The 22,148-nt window shown below is 35.7% G+C and overlaps 1 protein-coding gene across 1 annotated transcript; it reads right to left on the bottom strand.

Annotated features, from left to right (window-relative positions):
• Window positions 1-934: 934 nt before the first annotated feature.
• Window positions 935-2,779, bottom strand: LOC114338607 (general transcription factor II-I repeat domain-containing protein 2-like). Its single transcript, XM_050647544.1, has one exon. It carries the CDS (start codon window positions 2,777-2,779, stop codon window positions 935-937), a length of 1,845 nt encoding a protein of 614 aa, XP_050503501.1.
• Between the last annotated feature and the right edge of the window lie 19,369 nt (window positions 2,780-22,148).

Raw genomic sequence — 22,148 nt, 5'->3', positions numbered from 1 at the left:
ATAGGTGTGAAAATAAAAGAGAAAATTTAGTGTGATTTTTAATTGGAAATATTTCACTCAAACTAAACTTTTTATTTATTCTAAGAGATTTTTGGCCCTCAGTAATAACGTAATCTTTAATTCTGCGTTTAAATTCTTCAAAAATACCTATTACTTTTTTCTCAGGATTCGAAAAAAAGAATACATTTAAAACACATTGAAAATTTTGACAGGCGACATTTTGCGTCTTTCCATTTAAAGAAGATGAGGCAGCGCTGCGTCAAGTGTGTAAGGCTGAAAGGAGACTATGTTCAGAAATAAATCACCACTTTTCCCAAAATGTTTGTTTTCTGTTGTAGGCTAAGTATTTATCGGCCCCCCTAGTAACCGTCTCTTGACATCAATCACCTCGTAGGTTAACAAATTGAAACGAGAATAGTGGAAGCAAGTTGATAGACAATTCTGTAAAAATTCAAAATTATAACCAGACAATAAAAACATCACACCCACATCTCTAAGTACACAAAACTATCTTAAACAATCCCCAAACCAATACCAGCGATAGAGAGATCCAAAAATTCACTTCAGGTCGCATTTTGAACCGAGGCAACCAACACTTTTGGCGAATACAATTAAAATTTTGGCGAGAGCGAAGTTGACAGTGTATATTTTGGCGGACAATAAATGAGAGCAAGAACAGGATTATTATCTCCGAATTCTATCCTACTGCATGGATTTTAATGAAACTTGGGGAACAGCCTCTACTCATCTCCTAATTTAAAGTCTATTCTATATACCGCGGGTCGGCAACCACACTACAAGAAAGAGCTACTAAAAAAATCCCAAGCACCAAAGATCTACCTTGTTTTAAAAACCTTTATTATTAAAGGAGTACAATTAAAAGAACAGTTTTAAAAACTAAACATGGTGAAAAAAAATACATACGTATTTTGTTTTAATGGGAGGATTGACAGTCCATCATGTCTGTTAGTTTTTTAATATCCGGTTGGTAGTTTGTTATTCCTAGTCTAATACACGAGTCAAAATGTTCATCCGTTAGTCGGCTTCTGTATTTGTTTTTAATGAACTTCATGTTTGAAAACGTTATTTCACAAAGGTAGGTGGAACAAAACAGGGCACTAATTTTCAAAGCTACATTGACTAGGATTGGGTATTTCTGTTTGGACACTAGACACCAAAAATTTTCTTTTCCGGCAACGCTCTTCAAACACAAATCATTCTGCAGTGTGACTATTTCTAATTCAGTCTCTGGTCTGCTTTCGCTGAAATGCTGTTCGATGGTTTGGGATAAGCTTTCTGCATCGAGGGGCATGTACGGATAAGATACAAACTGAGCAATCGCTTCAATTTTGTTGAAGTCACTAAATCGGGTATCGAATTCATGCCTCAGTCTGGTCAACATTTCTATATGCCCCTCTCCTGTGTAAGGTTGAACGTTTACTACTTCTTTTTCGATTACTTCTTTTAAACAAGGAAAATGTTTTAAATTTCCTTCCAGTAGATTTTTTTCCCATAGTTCAAGTTTCGCAATGAATGACTTTACTTCGGAAATCATTTGAAGAATACTTTTTTCTTTACCCTGAAGCTGCAAATTTAGTTCATTCAGCTTTCCTGTGACATCGGTCAAGAATCCAAAATCTCTCAACCATGCGGGTTCTTCTAATGTTGAATAGTCTTCTTTACGCTCCTTAAGAAAAGCGATTAAAGCTAGTAGGAGCTCAGAAAAGCGCCAAAGAATCTTCCCCTTGCCTAACCAGCGTATCTCTGTACGCAGAAGCAATGCTCCGTATTCTAGATTAATTTCTGCAATTAGAGTTCGGAACTGTCTCCTCTGCAAAGCATGAGCTCTTACTTGATTTACAAGTTTAACAACGACTTTCATAACGTTGTCGGCATTTAAAAATTTACCACAAAGTGCTTGCTGATGCACGATGCAGTGGTATGTTAAAAAATTTGGAAACGTGTCATCTTTGCGGCAAAGGGCAATGAATCCGTTATGCACTCCAGTAAACGCTGGGGCTCCGTCAGTTGTAATGCCAACCAGTTTCTGAAGTGGAATGTTTTCAGAGATAAAATAATCTTGAACGGAAGAAAATATGTCTTCACCTCGAGTCCGCCCTTTTAAAGGAATTATTTTAACAAGTTCTTCCTTAGCAGTAAAATCATCGAATATCATTCTGACAAATATGGCTAGTTGGGACGTATCACTAATATCTGTGGACTCGTCAAATTGTAAGGAGAAGAAAATACATCGCTGTAAGTCCGTTTTCATTTGGGAAACAACATCTTCTGACATATTTTCCACTCGTCTAGTTACGGTTCGCGCTGAAAGCTGGAGGGAGTTTACAGCTGACATTATTTCGTGTTTATTTTTAAAACCTTCAAGTAGGCAGTTTGCAGCTTCTACAAAACATTCCTTGATGTACTCGTCATCTTCAAAGGGTTTCTTCCTTTTGGCAATAACTTGAGACACTTTGTAAGAAGCTAGAGTGGTGGCTTTAATTTTATCGCTGACTTGTAATAATACAGACTGCTGCCTAACTAATTGATTTTTCAACTGTTTCACTTTCTCTTTTCGGATGCTACTATTGGCGGGATATTCTGTGTTTATTTTCGGATGAGTACTATTAAAACGTCTTTCGACGTTACCTTTTTTTCCAACTGCGATACTTGCGTGGCACAATAGACATATACACTTGCCTTTCACTTGAGTAAAAAAATAATCGTCTTCCCACTCTATATGAAAGTGATAAACTTTTGATTTCTTTGAAGGATTCATTTTTATAAATAATGGGTTCACCTCACGATTAAAACTATGTTCTAGCACTCGTGAAGGGACTAACAAATAATAGTAACTAAGCCGATAAGCACGTTTAGGCGACAACCGCCAGTGAAGACTAAGAATTGCGCAACTGTGGTAGAGATAAGTATTTTCAGCCCCGGCACGTTTTAGCGATATCGAGACGGCCGGGGTCATCGCACTCAGTGTTGCCAATGTCCGGATAGTTATCCGATTTTCGGATAATTTCTTGGAGCATCGGATAATTTTTGGATTGAACAATTTTTTGGATAATTTCGGATAATTCAAGGGTCTATCTGTCTACATGTTATATTTTTTATTTTATTCGATTCGCACGACGAGCGACTCGAACTAAGGTCAAGATCGACTGGTCGATCGCGATCGACGTGTTGCCGACCCCTGCTATATACTATGGCGCTTTTGTCGTGGGGCGGTTCTCACCCCTTGTCGGGGGTGGAACATTTTTTGGTTAAAATAACCACGGAAGTGGCTAGAGAACCTAATTCTTAGCAAAAACTGTTTCATAATTTTTTTTGACAACTTAATACTTTTTGAGTTATTGGTGGTTGAAAATTGGCTATTTTCATTAAAAAATAACACCTTTTCAGACGGTTTTTTGAGAATACCTAGTTAGCCTCTGGACAGGTGCAACAGGAGAAAATTTAATTTTCTTGCATGATAATGGACCTCCACATACCTGTAGAGTGACTAGAGCCATTGAAGCAGAAGGTATCCCTTGTTTGGAGTGGCCTGCTTGCTCGCCCGAGCTTAACCCAATAGAGTATTTGTGGGATATGCTCAAAAGAAAAATTAAAGCTCGCTGGGATAATCCACAAAATACCTCACGGCTAGTACAAGCTGCTCTTGAAGGATGGAGCTACCTACTACAACAAAATGTTGATAATTTTATTAGGAGCGCGCCCACGCAAACTGAAGCTTGCATAAGGACTAGGGGTGAAAACACTGACTACCTAAAAACACAAAAAAAGTAAATAAAAACGATTTAAGCATTATTCGTTTTACATTCAAATTTATTATGCTAGTGACTTTAAAACAACTAGTTTCGATTTGTGTGTTAAATACTTTATTGTTTTATTTAATTGTTATTTATTTGTTATTAAATTGCTTTAAAATCAATATTGTTTGACTTTGTGTGTTTGTTTTTTTTTTTAATTCGCACGAAATAATGAGAAATATTAGATAATTCCATATAAGTTTGGTTGTGTGTACATGCCAGTTGCTATCAGCCATGCAACTAATAATAACTACAGTACATCTACTCAAATTTAAAAAAATTAGCCTAGCGCTCCCACCAAATCTTAAACTTCCATAAACGCTCTCACCAAAATTGTTACTGTGATTTTTGTAAATAAATTATTAACCCGGGACCAGTCTCGCCGTGAGAAAAAATCTCACGTTTTATCTTTTTTGTGATAACTTAATGAAAATTTTTTCAACAATGCTTTCCACTAGCATGTAAGGGACAGTGATGCGCAACGTATAGCCTCTCCTATCCAAATGTCAACCTCACCTGCCCGCGTGATGATCTTGATTCTGGTCATCCGGTGCATCCTGCTAGATAACAAACGAGGCTCTGACGTCCGAGTGATTGCCGGTATAAGCAATCCCCCACTTACCTACCAACGGCTTCGGGCGGATGAGTTGGGTAAGTGATAGGGCACTCTTTTGTCCTAGGGTTGGGAAACTGGCCCTAAAGGCGGATGAACCGAGAACTAGGTCAACGGCGTAAGGATGTAGAAGGCAAGGAGAAACCACTACATTAAAGATCCATATGGATATCTCTTGTACATCTATCATGGCTACAGCTTTGAGAGTGAAGACTACTGAGCATGTATATCGGAGTGCAAGATCCGGCAGGGGAGGAATAACAACACAGAACCATGGGGCCTCCCAGGTCGTTAGCAAGCGAAACCCCCAAGTAAAAGGAAAGGATACGCCTAGAAAAATTAAGCAGTTTATTAAAATATGCACCTGGAACGTCAAGACCATGTACAAAGCAGGCAAAATTTATAATGCCATCCATGAAATGGAAAGACTGAATATCGATATAATGGGCATCAGTGAAATGCGATGGCCTGATGCCGGAAAATGTCAAATAAACGAGCACCAAGTATATTACTCTGGAAATACAGAAGGTCAACATAAGCATGGCGTCGGAGTAATTTTAAATAAACAAATAAAAAAATACGTTACGAATTTTGTTCCAATATCCGAGAGAATCATGCTCATTCAATTGGATTTATTCCCAGCAAAAACCAACATAATCCAAATATACGCACCCACAGCAGACAAATCAGACGAAGTAATAGAGGCTTTTTATTACGATTTAAGGAAAGTCCTAAGTAAGTTAAAAACCAATGAAGTAACGCTAGTTATGGGTGACTTTAATGCCAAAATCGGTAAGGGTAGTTATGGTGAAGTAGTAGGTTCATGGGGTTTGGGTGAGCGAAATGAGAGAGGAGAACGCCTACTCACATTTGCTACGGAAGAAGAGTTGGTAATCACCAATACACTCTTCAAATTACCATACAGAAGGTTATACACATGGCGCTCACCCGGTGACACGCCAGAAAATCTCATTAGAAACCAGATTGACTATATTTTAATAAATAAAAGATTCAAAAACTCTATAACATCAGTGAAAGCCTACCCTGGTGCAGATATTAAGTCAGACCATAACCCACTTGTCGGTAAGTTTCGTCTGAAATTTAAAAAAATCCACAAACCTAATCCTATAAGATACGATCTCAAACAACTAAGAGATGATGACATAAAGCAAGAAGTACGGGAATATCTGAAGAACAACATATCCAAGTCAGAAGTAGTTAATGATGTTGACACAGAAATAAACCACTTAGAAAACATTGGGAAGGAAATATTAGACCAATACCTGCGACCGAAAAAGACAGAAAAGAAAAAGCCATGGATGACCGACGGTATATTACAGATGATGGACAGAAGAAGAGAATCCAAGCGGAAAGACTACGTTGCATATCAGTTTCTAGACAAAGAGATAAAAAAAGCTGTCAGAGAAGCTAAAAACAGAAATCTGGAAGAACAGTGTGAAGAAATCGAGATGTTGGAACGTAAACACGATTCCTTCAACCTCCACAAAAAGATCAAAGAAGCAACAGGCATCTATAAATCAAAAAGGCCGGGACACTTAACAGACGCTCAAGGAAATCCAATAGTTGATATTGAAGAAACAAAAACAACATGGATGAACTATGTGACAACAACATTTGAAGACGATAGGAATGTCACCATCACACAAAATAAAAATGACGATACCGGACCACCTATTCTCGAAGCGGAAGTAGAAGCTGCTATAAACAACATTAAGGAGGGAAAAGCCGCAGGACCAGACGAGTTCTACTCAGAATTTTTAAAAATTATGGATAAAGACGAAGTAAAAAGACTTACCTTGATCTTCAACAAAATATACCAAAGTGGAAAAATACCCCAACAGTGGCTAAGATCAACTTTTATAACAATCCCTAAAAAACCCAATGCCAAAAAATGTGAAGATTATCGAATAATAAGCCTTATGAGCCATCTCCTGAAAACTTTTTTAAAAATTATACATAAAAGAATATATAAAAAGTGTGAAGAACACATGACAAACACACAATTCGGCTTTAATGCATTGGGTACTCGAGAGGCACTTTTTGCAATACAAGTTCCCTTTCAAAGATGTAGAGTGTGAATTGTGATATATAGTGTGAATTGTGATATATATGTGTGTTTTGTTGATTACCAGAAAGCGTTCGATAGAATAAAACATGACGAACTGATGAAAATATTAAATTCAATTGGTCTAGACAGCAGAGATCGCCGTATAATAAACAATATCTATTACGAACAAACTGCAGCTGTTAGAGTAGGGGATCAGTTAACAGACGACATAAAGATAAAAAGAGGTGTGCGACAGGGATGTATATTGTGCCCATTATTGTTCAATACATATTCAGAACACATTATGAACCTAGCGCTAACGGACATAGACGAGGGAATACTTATAAACGGAGAACGATTGAACAACATAAGATACGCTGATGATACTGTCATTTTTGCAGACAGTCTTGAAGGTCTGCAGACACTTGTCTCCAGGGTGGCAGAAGTAAGTAGCAGGTTTGGGCTTGATTTTAACATCAAAAAAACCAAATACATGGTTATAAGCAAAAATAGGAAACCACCTGGTCAATTACTAGTTAACCAACAACCTATAACACAAATCACCAACTTTTGTTATTTGGGTGCAAACTTAAATGAACAGTGGGACCAATCGACGGAAATTAAGATAAGGATCGAGAAAGCAAGATCAGCCTTCGTCAAAATGAAAAAAATCTTTAACAGTCACGATATAAAATTGGAAATAAAAATTCGTTTACTAAAGTGCTACGTATTCTCCGTTCTTTTATATGGCGTGGAGTCATGGACCTTGACTGAAGCATCACTGAAGAGACTCAAAGCATTTGAGATGTGGTGCTATAGACGCATTTTGAGGATTTCCTGGATAGACAGAGTTACCAACGAAGAAGTTCTACATAGAATGGGTAAAGAGCGCGAACTAGTCGTAACCATAAAACGTCGCAAACTGGAATACCTGGGCCATGTAATGCGCAATGAACAACGATATGACCTACTTCGGACCATACTTCAAGGTAAAGTGCATGGGAAAAGAGGTCCAGGACGAAGAAGAATATCCTGGCTGCATAACCTGCGAAAATGGTTTAACTTAACCACTACCGGACTTTTCAGGGCAGCAGTCAACAAAGTCAGAATAGCCATGTTAGTGTCCAACATCCGTAACGGATAGGCACCATAAGAAGAAGAAGAAGCTTTCCACTCGTAAGTGCCTCGAGGAAGATCGTAGTAATGCGTAGATTTTTTTTATTTTTTTTTATTTTTTTTTGTGGAATTTATGGCTTTGGTGAGAACTGATTAGCATTAAACTTGTTAGGAATAGATATTTTTAACATAACAAGTAAATAAAAATATACTAAAATAGGAATTTGATTTTAATTCGTCTTTAAATCTATCATGTGAGATTTTTTTCTCTACGCGCGACTACTTACGTTACAGAAGTGAGCGCGACTGCTCCCGGGTTAATCATCATCATTATCATCATTCAACCCAGATCTATCCACTGCTGGATATAGGTCTCCCTCAGTCTTTTCCATGCATTTCTGTTTTGTGCTGTTTGCATCCAATTTTTGTCGATCCGTTTTATGTCATCAGACCATCTGGTTGGCGGACGACCTCTACTTCGATATGCTTCTTGTCTTGGTCTCTAGTGTATTATTCGCTTTGTCCATCTGTTATCCGACATTCTAGCTACGTGTCCAGCCCAGTTCCACTTTAGGGTCACGAGACATACCTAACATTGAGCGTTCCATGGCTCCTTGGGTAACACTAACTTTATTTCTTACTTTCTTGGTTATTCTTAAAGTTTCTACACCATATGTAAATACTTGCAACACACACTGATTTTTCTTTTGAGACACATAGGCAGTTCTGACTTAAGGACATAGCTCAGCTTGCCGAATGCAACCCCAGTGAGTCCTACGCGGCGACTTAGTTCGCACGTTTGATTATCTCCTCCTATGCGTATTTCATAATCTCATGCCCTAAGTACTTATAAGAGGTGGTTTCTTCAATAGGCATGCCATTTACTGAAATTTTTTTGCTTAACACTAGATGTGTCATGATTTGTGTTTTTGTATGGTTGATTTTTAATCCAACTTGTAAGGAGGCTAGGTATAGTTTTTCCAGTTGCGATATTGCATCATCGATGCTGTCAGCAAAAAGAACAATATCGTCAGCGAATCTCAAATGACTATTTCTCCGTGGATATTAAAGATTTGCGTTCTTAAACGTATGCTCTAATAATGTTGTAAACAATTTTTGCGAAATTGTGTCTTCCGGTCGCACTCCCCGTTTTATTTTAAATGCTTTGGTCTTTTTATCTGCCAGTTTCAAGCTTGCTGTCGCATTTTGATAGATGGAGGTATTTAATCATGTTTATATAGCGATGATCTATACAACACTCTGTTAATGCTTTTAACATTTTTTGATGACTTACGCTGTCAAAAGCTTTGTCGTAGTCAACAAATATCAGGACTAATGGCTTGTTATATTCAACACTTTTTCGATTAAGTTCTTCATTACTTGTAAATGACCATTCGTGTCATATCCTCCTCTAAAACCTGCTTGGTCTTTTTGGCTGATAGAAATCCAACTTACTTCCTAGTCTGTTGGTAATAACTCTTGTGAATAGGTTATATATTTGTGACAGCAAGGTAATGGGTCTGTGGTTTCTAAGGTCGCTGATATCTTCCTTCTTTTGGAGTAAGACGATTTCTGCGTTGTTCCACTGCGTCGGTGGTATCGCTTCGCACGGACATTTATTGAATAAATTTTATGCTTTCAGTCAATATTTTGTCTTCACCTGGGTATTTATTGTTCTTAATCTTTTGAAGTGCATTTTTAATTTCGTCAAGAGTTATGTTCGGCATTAATTCTGAGCCTTGATTCTCTATTTTTGGTAAAGGGCGTTTTTCATCCGATTCACTTGTTTCATAACCCCTCCCCCTCCGTCCACTCAACCAAACATACTTGTGATCTGGGAATGCAGGCCGGGATCCGCTCTGGTGAGGGCATATCTGCGACACTGCATCCGCCTCACGTCTCATTTAAATATCTACAGTGTTACATTTATATACATACACAGCTCGACTTAAATACCACATATATACACATACATTCCCATATACACATATATTTTTTTTATGGGCGTTGTTGTCTTCCTTCAGTCTCCTTGGATTGGAGCGTTTGTCTCACGAACGCATGGGTCCTTGTCCACGTACCTTCATCCTCACACATCCTCGCAATCATATCACTCACAGAGTCAAAACGAACACCATTCGTTCTCTCCAATTGTAATCTATCCACACTCCATCTTGCACATTCCAGCAACGTATGTGACACGGTGTCGACCAAACCACAGTAAGGGCAGCTTTCTGTATCTGCTTTCTTGGACCTGAAGAGATACGAACGGAAACAACCGTGACCGGTGAGCACCTGCGTCAGGAAATAGTCCAAGCGCCGGTGCCCACATTCGAGCCACGTCTTCAGGTCCGGTATAAGTGATCTGGTCCACTGCGCCACATCCGCAATTGCCTCCCATTCAATTTGCCCCATCCGTATGGATGTGGCTCTCTCCTCGCGTCTTGCACTCTCGGTCGGACCGTTGTCCCCCACTTGTTTCATAAAGTTGTCTGTAGAAGTCTTCTACTGTTCTCACCATTTCTTCCTTATCAGTCACAATGTCGTCTTGTTGATTTCTTAACTTATGTATGTTCTTTTTTCCTGTCGATATTTTGTGTCTTAGAAGTGTCAGACTTCTATTTTCCTCTACCGCTCTTGTCACCTTTCTCATGTTATGTTGCCTTATGTCTTTTCGGATCTCTTTGTTTATTGTTTTACTGAGTTGAGTAAGTTCTGCGTAGTTTGTGTTATATCTGACCCTTAGCCTCCTTCTTTCTTCTATAAGATTTTTAATGTTGAGACTTATGTTTTCATGTTTTTTTTCCATTTTAGGATAACACAACTCTGCTTCTTTAATCGCATTTACGATACTTTCGTTTAAAACTTCGACCTGTGTTTCGTCGTTGATTTGTTGCAGATTCTGGTCAATGATGTCATGAAAGTGGGCTGTATTTTCAGGCGGGGTCCGTTTACGCTAGTCTGATTTTATCATTTTTGTTCGTTCGTTTTTTAAATTGAACAGAATTTTGATTGGAATCAATCTGTGATCGCTTCCAATTGTAAATATGTTTACAACGGATATATCTTGTACAATTTCTGTCTTATTAGCAATAATAAAATCTATTTAGATGGAAAATAAGCCACAATTAAATTTTTGATGTCCAAATCGGGTGCCGTTGTCAAAATACAAAATACTACTAAATTAAACAAACATGTTGCTTAGTACAAATTCTTCTAATAATGTATTTAATCTGACTTATTTATATTGGCAATTCATTATTATACATTTTAAAGTAGAAGACTTTAAAATGATATTGCCAATATTTATGAGTTGCGTTCCTGGACGACTTTACTGAAAGATAGTTTATTCGATTGCATGAGATCAAGTGTATCCGCTCAAGAATATCCGCCACAAAAAAAATCATAGCATGTGATCTATCTTTAAAAAGACAACCAAATGTAACGATGACAGTAAAATTCTCGCGTTATTATTCCATAGTAAATCACGAGGGAAAATCAGGAAAAAACCTCGTGATACTATCCCGACATCGTAAGTATTTGGTCTTACATTTAGTTTACTCTCAAAACTAATACCAAATTCTGACTTTAATATATAATAAATATGTTGTTTAAATTATAAATAATATTAATAATACATAGATATACAATAAGTAATACTAAAATATAAAATATGTACTAACTCGATATGTTATTGACTTACTAATCGTGATATTTTCTTTCTATTGACTTCCTCTTTCAGTATAGGTAATTACATTCTACTGCATTCTACCAAGGAATTTGGGACACAATTGGTTTCATTTAGCATAATTAGAGCCAATTCTTTGAATTTTCTCTTTTTACTATATGTTTATTTCAGGACTACACTTGAATCTCTCCACTGAACTCTATGTTCATTATCCCATACGTGTTGACATATGTGATATCTATCAAATTCTCTATTTTTAATATAAGACTGATGTTCACTTATTCTAACGTTTAATGGTCTTGATGTTTCACCTAAATAACATTGTTAGCATTCACAAGGTATTTTATAAATACAATTATTTGTTCTTTCTTGTTCATTGTTAGGTTTAGATTTAGATAGAATAGATCTCATTAATAGACCATTAAAAATTAGAATAAGTGAACATCAGTCTTTTATTAATAATAGAGAATTTGATAGATCTCAAATATGCCAACACGCATGGGATAATAAACATAGAGTTCAGTGGAGAGATTCAAGTCTAGTCCTGAAAGAAACAGATAATAAAAAGAGAAAAATCAAAGAATCGGCTCTAATTATGCTAAATGAAACCAATTGTGTCGCAAATTCCTCGGTAGAATGCAGTAGGATGTGGTTACCCATACCGAAGAGGAAGTCAATAGAAAGAAAATACCACGATTAGTAAGTCAATAACATATCGAGTTAGTACACATTTTATATTTTAGTATTACATATATCTATGTATTGTTAATATTATTTATAATTTAAACAACATATATATTATATTGTTACAAAACTGACTTTACGCGGTTGACTTTACTATTCTATTATTTATGTTTTTAGTCACTAAGTTTAATTTTAGTTGACTTTATTTATTTTTAATAACTTACTTCTAAACAAATGAAAGACACTGAATTTATATCTTTTATTTTACAAAATACGATATCTAATTTATGTATTACACTAAGGGCCGGTTGTTCGAACGCTAATCAACAATGATCACTATCAAATATTTAATTTCTGTCACAACTGTCAATGTCAACTTTGGTTGGGTTGCTGAAAACATAATTGATTATGATTATGAGATTAGTTAATCAATTAACATAACAATTATTAACATAATTGATTAACTAATTTCATAATTGTAATCAATAATTATGTTTTCAGCAACCCAATCAAAGTTGACATTGACAGTTGTGACAGTAATTAAATATTTGATAATGATCATTTTTGATTAGCGTTCGAACAACCGGCCCTAAATCTATTAATTTATTTACATAATTACAAGTTCAAAAATATCGCGTTCGATATATATCACGTACACCGACGTATTCAAATTCACAACTAACTGCTAATTTCCAAATCCCTCTTATTTATACAATGCTTAATTTATCTCGAATACAAAAGAATGATCCAGAATAAACGAGTATTTCATAATAACTTAAAGCACGTAAAATAGATTTTTTTAGTACAATAACAAAGGAACAATTATTAGAAAAAGGTTTGTAAACAAACTCGATCGAGATCTTTCTTTAAATTAGGGTCCCTCATAAATCAATCAACCACAGGTGCATAAATCATTGTAAAAAAAAAGTTCTTGGTAAACATCTTCGGCGCCTGTTAGTCCGGGAGCTGAAAACAGTAAGGTGACATAATTGTGTCACAATATATTAAAGTCAGAATTTGGTATTAGTTTTGAGAGTTAACTAAATGTAAGACCAAATACTTACGATGTCGGGATAGTATCACGAGGTTTTTTCCTGGTTTTCCCTCGTGATTTACTATGGAATCTCTAACACGAGAATTTTACTGTCACCGTTGCATTTGGTTGTCTTTTTAAAGACAGATCACATGCTATGATTTTTTTTGTGGCGGATATTCTTGAGTTGGGGTTGATTTCGTGTAATCGAATGAACTATCTTTCAGTAAAGTCGTCCCAGGAACGCAACTCATAGATATTGGCAATAGCATTTTAAAGTCTTCTACTTTAAAATGTATAATATAAATATGTCGGAACTGCCGATATAAATGAGTCAGATTAAATAAACTACACACACCGGCAAAATTACCCGAACACCTTAAAAATGGGACATGTTTGATGTCTCGAATTTCCTAAACCAGTGGTCCGATTTGAGTGATTCTTTTAGTATGTTATAGCCTTATTATTTAAGAATATATTTGTAATAATATTGTTGCTTGACAGGTAAATATCATTTTATACCGGGTGTATATACTGTGTTTTTTTCTTAAAGTTTGGAACACCCCGTGGAATATTCTAGCATATGTAAAATATTAAAATTAAAACTCGATTGTAGACTAAGGCTTTCTTAACATTTTTCTTTTAGATTCATTTACTTATATGGGATAATAAAAAAGTTATGTGCGTTAACAACTATCCATGTTTTTCATCAATAAATCCTCATAGTAGGGGGGAAAGTATGCTAAATTTGCAGTTACTCGAGCGTTATGGAGACCTATTGGATTGTGAAGAGCACCTATGTGCTAAAACCAGAAACATGTCAAGTTAAGTTTTCCATAAAGTGGGGGACTTTTCATTTTTTAATTTAATTTTCCATTTGAAATAATCGTTTTTTTCCGATTATAGCGCTATCTATCCATAATTCTAAAAAATGTGTCGAATTAAAATTGCTAATTTTTACGTAAAGAATCCAAATCTGCAATAAAAATTGGGGGCTCCTATTTAATATTTTAAATTAAATATCACACCCCACCTCCATGGGGGCTCGTGTTTGGTGCCATTCGATAGGTTTTTCAAAAATATTGAACACGTGTATTTTGGAGTTTTTAAATCTGATGTTCATTTCGCGAAATATCGCAGGGTTCGTATTTAACTCCGTTTTTGGTACCATTCGATAGACTTTTGAAAAATATTGAACACGTATTTTTTAGTTTTTCGATCTGACGTTCATTTCGCGAAATATTCGCTTTTTTTGTGAACCTTTGTGACTCGCCCATTTTCTTAGGCCCCCTTCAAATCGTCAAATTTTTTTAATACACACTATTTTGCATGTACTTAACGTACTTATCTTAATCTGACGATTTCGAATTTTTCTGAGGATAGATTTTTTTTTCGGATCCCCCTTAACGAACTCACCCTGTATTAAGAACCAATATTGTGGTAGAGGTACATTTACAGGGTACAAGGTTTCTCAATATTTGCTTATGTTGGATAATAAAAAAGTTATGTGCGTTAACAACTAGCCATGTTTTCCATCAATAACTCTTCATTTTCTGCTTAGTTTAATAAACAATCCTAAACTAGGCTATGAGAAAGTTTCACAAAAAAAGCGAATATTTCGCGAAATAAACGTCAGATCGAAAACTACAAAATACTTGTTTAATATTTTTCAAAAATCTATCTAATAATACTAAACACAACACCCAACGGAGAGGGGTGGGGGTAGATTAAAAATTTTATATACGAACTCTGCGATATTTCGCGAAATGAACATCAGGTCGTCAAACTGCAAAATACACGTATTCAATATTTTTCAAAAATCTATCGAATGGCACCAAACACGACCCCTCACGAAGGTGGGGTGGGTGGTTACTTTAAAGTCTTAAATAGAAGCCCCCAATTTTTATTGCAGATTTGGATACTTGACGTAAAAATAAACAACTTTTATTCGCAATATTTTTTTCCAATTATGGATAAATGGCATTATATTCGGAAAAAACGATTGGTGGAAATGGAAAATTAAATTAAAAAATGGAGAGTCCCACACTTTATGGAAAACTTAACTTTTTTTGTGTTTTAGCACCCACTTTTCACAATCCAATAGGTCCCCATAACGCTCGAGTAACTGCAAATGTAGCATACTTTCCTCCCCTACTATGAGGATTTATTGATGAAAAACTTGGCTAGTTGTTAAAGCACATAATTTTTTTATTTTCCAACATAGGTAAATGAATCAAATAATAAAATGTTAAGAAAGCCTAGGGCTATAATATAGTTTTAATATAAATATTTTATATATGCTAGAATATTCCACAGGGTGTTCCGAACTTTAAGAAAAAAACACAATATGATTGTTACACCCGGTATAAAATGACATTTACCTGTCTAGCAACAATAGTATTACACCGATATTCTTAAATAATAAGGCAATAACATACTAAAAGAATCACTCAAGTCGGACAACAGGTTTAGGAAATTCGAGGCATCAAACATGTCCCATTTTTAAGGTGTTCGGCTAATTTTGCCGGTGTGTGTATTAGAAGAATTTTTTACTAAGCAACAACATTTTTGTTTAATTTAGTAGTATTTTGTATTTTGACAACGACACCCGATTTGTGCATCTAAACGTTAATAGAATTATTTTTTCAATTTAATTGTGGCTTATTTCCCATCTAAGTAGTTAATTATAAAAATGCCACAAGCAAATAGCTTCAGAACAACATGATAAAATCTATTTCATTCTTTGTGAAACAGTTTGGACACAGTTCATGAGTTCATAGAAAAAAGATTTTGGTGTAAAAAATCTACAAGTTTGGTCCCTCTTTTATTTCTTTCTCCATAGTACGGTGGTTCTTGTTTCTTGGTCCGTTAAAAAAGAAAAGTCATAGAAAAGAAAAGGCTATGGAAAATGTACATACAAAAAAGAAATCAAGAGGCATACGATAAATACAAGGAACAGCGCAACAAAGTTAAAGTAAGGATAAAACAAGAAAAGGAGAACGCCTGGGAAGAATTTGGAAGAACTATGGAAGAAAATAGTACCCAAAATACAAAATTATTTTATAGAGTATTAAAGAATATGAGAAGTAAAACGGAAATTAAACTACAGCAGATAAAAGATAGAAACGGAAATATAATAACTGAGGATAAGCCCATTATAGAAAGGTGGAGAGAATATTTCAAGGAACTTTTAAACAATGAAAATACAACAGCAGAGAATCGCACACAGATAACAGATGAAACACCTGAAAGAGGGCAAGAAGACGTTTATGAAACTAAAATAAAGATAGAAGAAGTTGAAGATGCACTAGAAAAACTAAAAGTTGGTAAAGCAGCAGGGATCGACGGAATAGATGCTGAATTATTGAAATATCTTGGACAACAGGGTAAACAAGAATTACATGACCTACTAAATTTAGCGTGGACAAACAAAAAAATCCCAGAGGATTGGAACATTTCAATAATACTGCCTATACACAAAAAGGGAGACACGAAAGAGTGCAGTAATTATAGGGGTATATCACTTCTCTGCTCAGCGTTGAAAATCTACGAAATTATCCTAGAAAAGAAACTACGAGAAATAGTTGAGCCTCGACTGGCGGATATACAAAGTGGATTTAGACCATCACACAGCGTACAAGATCATATTATATTCAAACTACAGCAAATTAGTGAAAAAACACTGTTAAAAAACGATACACTGTACCTGGCGTTTTTAGATATGAAAAAGCCGTTCGACATGGTCAATAGAGAAGGAATATGGCAAAGCCTTGATAAACAAGGAAGTAGATAAAGAACTTGTAAGTGTAATAAAGAGTTTGTATGTCAACACAAAAAACCAGGTCAGGACAAGTAACTTAATTTCCGGCGAATTTTCTAATAACGACGGGGTTAGACAAGGTGGAGTGTTGAGCCCACTGTTATTTATTTCCGTTATGGATGAAGTTATTAAAAAGTGTTGGAAAAAAACTAAAAAATGCGCTATAGGGTATAGAAGTTTGCAACAAATAAAAATTGAAGCCTGTGCATTTGCTGATGACATTGTATTAGTTGCAAGAACTGAAAAGTCTCTTGCAGATAACATTAGAATCTGGGCTGAAGAACTAAAAAACTACAACTTAATAATAAATATGGATAAAACTAAAGTAATGACAATAGCCCACAAAGAAGCAACTGTAAATATTGAAATCGAAGGGCAAAGAGCAAGTAGACCTCTTTAAGTATTTGGGAATAATGTTAAACAACAAAGGTACACAAGAAGATGAAATTGGAAACATAATAAAATTGGCAACGAGAACTTATTATCACTGTATAAAAATTTCCTAAACAAAAAAGAAATATCGAGGAAAACCAAAATGACAGTATATAAAACTGTATATATGCCAATTACAATATATGGGGCAGAAAACTGGGTACTTAATGACAGACAAAGAAAAAGATTACAAGCTACAGAAATGAGATACTTAAGAAAAGTGGTGTGAGTACGAAGATTAGACAAAAGAAGAAACGAAGATATAAGACATGAATTACAGGTAAAATCGCTCAACGAAAAAGTTGAAGAAAAGAAGGTAAAATGGGCTGGACACATGATAAGAATGAGTGGTGAGAGACAAGTGAAAATGACATGGGAGGCCAAAGCAGTGGGTAAAAGCACGAGGGGTAGACCAAGGAAAAGCTGGAACACTAGTGTAAACGAAATACTCAGGAAAAGAGGAATATCGTGGCAAGAAGCAAAAGTTTTAGCAGCAGATAGGAAGAAGTGGCGTAAATTTGCAGAGAGTATTATATAAAGGAGGAATCCTCGACACCTAATGGTATAAGAGGCAACCGATTATGTATGTATGTATGTAGGTGTCTGTAAACCCATAACATGTCGAAGCGTGTTTTGGCCGACAACAAAAAGTAAATAAAGCGTTGATAAGAGAGAATATTTATTTTGTCCATTTGTGTTAGAGTGTTTGATCTGTACACTACAACTGCCTGATTTTTTAATGAGGAGGTACATTCTTAAAAAAAAATGAGTAATTTAACGTCAGAACAAGCAGCCCAAATAGTAGCTTTAATTGGAGATAGACGATCGCAGCAATATGTTGCTGATGTTATGGGAATCCATGAATCCAACGTTTAAAGAGCTCTGAAGAAGGTATAGAGAAACGGAAGGTTACACAGGAAGGCCAGTTCTAGGACATCCCAGGTGCGCGAACCCCGCAGATGACCGTTATTTTACGTGTGCAGACTTTGCATATACGCCATGTTACAGCTAAGTGCGAATACAATATAACTGCTAAATGATCTTTTCCCGGTCCATAATATTCAAATAAGTGTCAATTCGGTTAGAAACAGATTAAGGGAATTTGGAATCAGAGCCAAAATGCCTCCTACTGCTTCACTTTTAACGAGGACACACCGTATGATAGGTTTAATGTTCGCGCGAGAACATATCGATTGGGATATTAACGATTGGGCTAATATTCTTTTTACTGATGAGTCAAGATTTGCCCGATGCACGCGAAAGGAAGAAAAGCCGGACTGATCAAACGACGATGACTGTGCGAGAAAAAAAAATACGATTTGAGGGTTGCAACATGGAATATTCGAACCTTGTATAGATTGGGAGCTGTCCAAAATCTCTTAAATGAACTAAATAGATACAAAATAGACATAACTGCCATACAAGAAATGAGGTGGATGGGAAACAAAATAATGGAAAAAAGAAGCCATACGATTTTCTACAGCTGCGATCCTAAAGATCACGTCTTGGGCACTGGATTCATAGTAAACAAGAGAGTAAAACATACTATAAGAGATTTCAGAGCCATTAGTCCCAGAATGTGCATTTTAAGAGTTAAAGGACGTTTCTTTAACTACAGTCTAATTAATGCGCATGCCCCGACAGAAGAAAAAGAAGATGAAATTAAAGAAGAGTTTTATGATGAACTTGAGTCCGCATATCAGCCATGCCCAAAAAATGATATAAAAATAATCTATGGAGACCTAAACGCCAAATTTGGAAGAGAACAGCAATTGCAACCCACAATAGGTAGGCACAGTCTCCATGAGCAATCAAATGACAATGGCAATAGGTTAATAAACCTAGCAAGATCACTTAACATGGTGACTGCTAGCACATACTTCACTCGCAAAGATATAAACAAAGGTACCTGGAAATCCCCAGATGGACTGACAGTAAATATAATAGATCATGTTATTGTAGACTCGAGACACCAATCGAATATAATAAACGTCCGCACCAGAAGAGGGACAAATACGGATTCTGATCACTACCTGGTCGAAAGTAGAGTAAGGGCTAGAATTTCAAACATCAAAAAGGAAAGAGGCTCTAACCATGAACGATACAAGGTAGAAGGACTCAAAGAAACAAACAAAAATAAAGAGTATAAAGAAAAGATAAGCATCAAACTAGAAAATAGACTAAAACATGAAAACCCAAATAAGGAGTGGGATGAGTGCAGAGAAATCATAAAAAAAGACAGCTAAAGAAGTATTAGGCATAGAACGTAAAGAAAGAAAAACAAGAACGAATAACTGGTTTGACGAAGAATGTCAGATTATAACAGACAGAAAAAACAGAGCATATTTACTGATGCAACAGGGGCACAGAACCCGACAATCAGAGGAAGAATATAAACAACTACGTAAAGAAGAAAAGAAAACTCACCGAAGAAAAAAGAGAGAATATATGAACAACGAACTTCAAGAACTGCAAGAACTAAGTATCAACAGAGACAAGAAAATTTTATCAGAAACTGAACAAAAGCAGAAAAGACTTCAAACCGAGAACAACGATGTGTAGAGATAAGGAAGGTAATATATTTACAGAACAGCAAGAGATACTAAGAAGATGGACAGAACATTTTACGGAAAAGCTTGAAGGAGATGGGAGTGAGACGAACCCTGATATACCATTAGACCAAGCAGACAACAGAGAAAAGAATCCACCAACAATAGCCGAGATTAGAACAGCAGTAGACAAATTAAAGAACAATGAATCACCGGGATCAGATCAAGTAGCATCGGAATTACTGAAGAAAGGAGGAGACGCACTACAGAAAATAATACATGAATTGATAACAAAGATATGGTCAAATAAACAGCTACCAGCGGAGTGGAATAGCGGTATTATTGTACCATTACATAAAAAAGGAAATCAGTTAGAATGTGGAAATTATCGTGGAATCACGCTTCTGAATGTAGCATACAAAATAATGTCCAACGTCATTTATGAAAGACTTAGACCACACGCTGAAAAAATAGTTGGCAAATACCAAAGTAAGTTAAAACGGCAAACAGGTGTATGTTCTCAAAAAACTTTTGATAGTGTGTAAAAAATGTTTTATTATCAGCAAAGTACTTTCAACACATAACGTGCCATCATCAGAGCTTCGTCCTCTTATAAAGCCTTCATAGAAGAGCAATTGCTAAACGACACAATAAAATACATGGATACTGGGCAAAAGCCACAGATATCGGGTATAACAACCCCTTAAAAAAGGGGTTTTAGCCGATAGGGGTAGCTGATAATAAAACATTTTTTACACGCTATCAAAAGTTTTTTGAGAACATACACCTGTTTGCCGTTTTGACCTACTTAGAAGTGTGTACAAGTCTTACAGTCTTTTCCAATTAAATGCCAAAGTGGCTTCTGTAGACAGAAGTCAACAATAGACCAGATATTTGTTCTGCGACAGATCCTTGAAAAAACAAGTGAACATAACATCGACACACATCATCTCTTCATAGACTTCGAAAGCGCATATGACAATATAAACCGAGAATTCTTAATAAAAGCAATGAAAGAATTTAATATACCAACACAACTAATAGAACTGATAAAAGAATCTCGAAAAGTAGAAAGTAAAATCCGGATACAAAACGAACTAACGGAAACAATAGATGTAAAAAAGGGACTACGCCAGGGAGACGCTCTATCATGCATCTTGTTCAACATCGTACTCGAGAAAATAATGAGGGACACAACAGTCAATACTCGAGGAACAATCATTAATAAAAGCGTGCAAATACTAGCATTTGCAGATGATGTTGACATAATCGCAAGATCAAGAAGAGAAATGATAGAGGCATTCAATCAAATAGAACGAGCTGCACAAAATAGTGGCCTTAAAATCAACCAGAACAAAACAAAATATATGCAGGTAAGTAAAAACGCAGAAATAAGGCAGCCACAAAATATATTAATAGGAGAATACAATATTGCGGGGGTAAAAAACTTTACATACTTGGGATCCCTAGTCACGTTTGATAATAACGTAGCGGAGGAAGTGAAGAGGCGAATATTTATTGCCAATAAAAGTTACCATGGCTTAATTTGGCAACTAAGATCAGATAACGTCGCAAGAAAAACAAAATGCCAAATATACAAAACCTTAATTAGACCGGTACTCACATACGGCTCAGAAACCTGGATAGTCACTAAAAGAGAGGAAACATTGCTAGCCACCTTTGAAAGAAAAATCTTGCGACACATATATAAGGGCACAAAAGAAAACGGAATTTGGAGAAGAAGGTACAACTTTGAACTATACAAAATATACCAGGATCCAGATATCCTAACATTCATTAAAATAGGATGGCTGCGTTGGATGGGACATGTAGAAAGAATGGAAGAAGGTGAAATACCAAACAAAATATTCAAACAGATGACAGTAGGAAAAAGAACAAGAGGAAGACCGAAGCTGAGATATTTAGAACAAATAGAAAATGACATGATGGCAAGAGTTTCAGTTTTGTTTTATACCATACGCTGTATTTATTAGAGTACAAAATGACAGCGTTTCATATGGGTAATCTGCGATGCATTGTTGGAATATTTTGCTAGCCTCGCCCGTTTGGTACTTTAGTACCTGGGTTAACAGATTACTTGATTCGTTGTCGACATTCATTTCACTCATTACAAAGATAATTGACTGAGTACTTAGATAGCTACTATGATTCTTTGTTTTTTATTTTGTATTCCCTTACCATTAATTCACATTGGATAAGTATAGAATAAAATAGTAAAAATTAGCAAATGTATAGATTGAAACATAGATATGGTATATTGGTACATAGTGCAGTTTTTTCTTTTATTTATCTTTGTATATTCTTTAACAATA

Source organism: Diabrotica virgifera, chromosome 3 (genome assembly GCF_917563875.1).
Source record: "Diabrotica virgifera virgifera chromosome 3, PGI_DIABVI_V3a".
NCBI classification, from domain to species: domain Eukaryota; kingdom Metazoa; phylum Arthropoda; class Insecta; order Coleoptera; family Chrysomelidae; genus Diabrotica; species Diabrotica virgifera.
The sequence above is the reverse complement of the archived record's forward strand: the minus strand, read 5'-3'. Positions and strand labels throughout refer to the sequence as shown.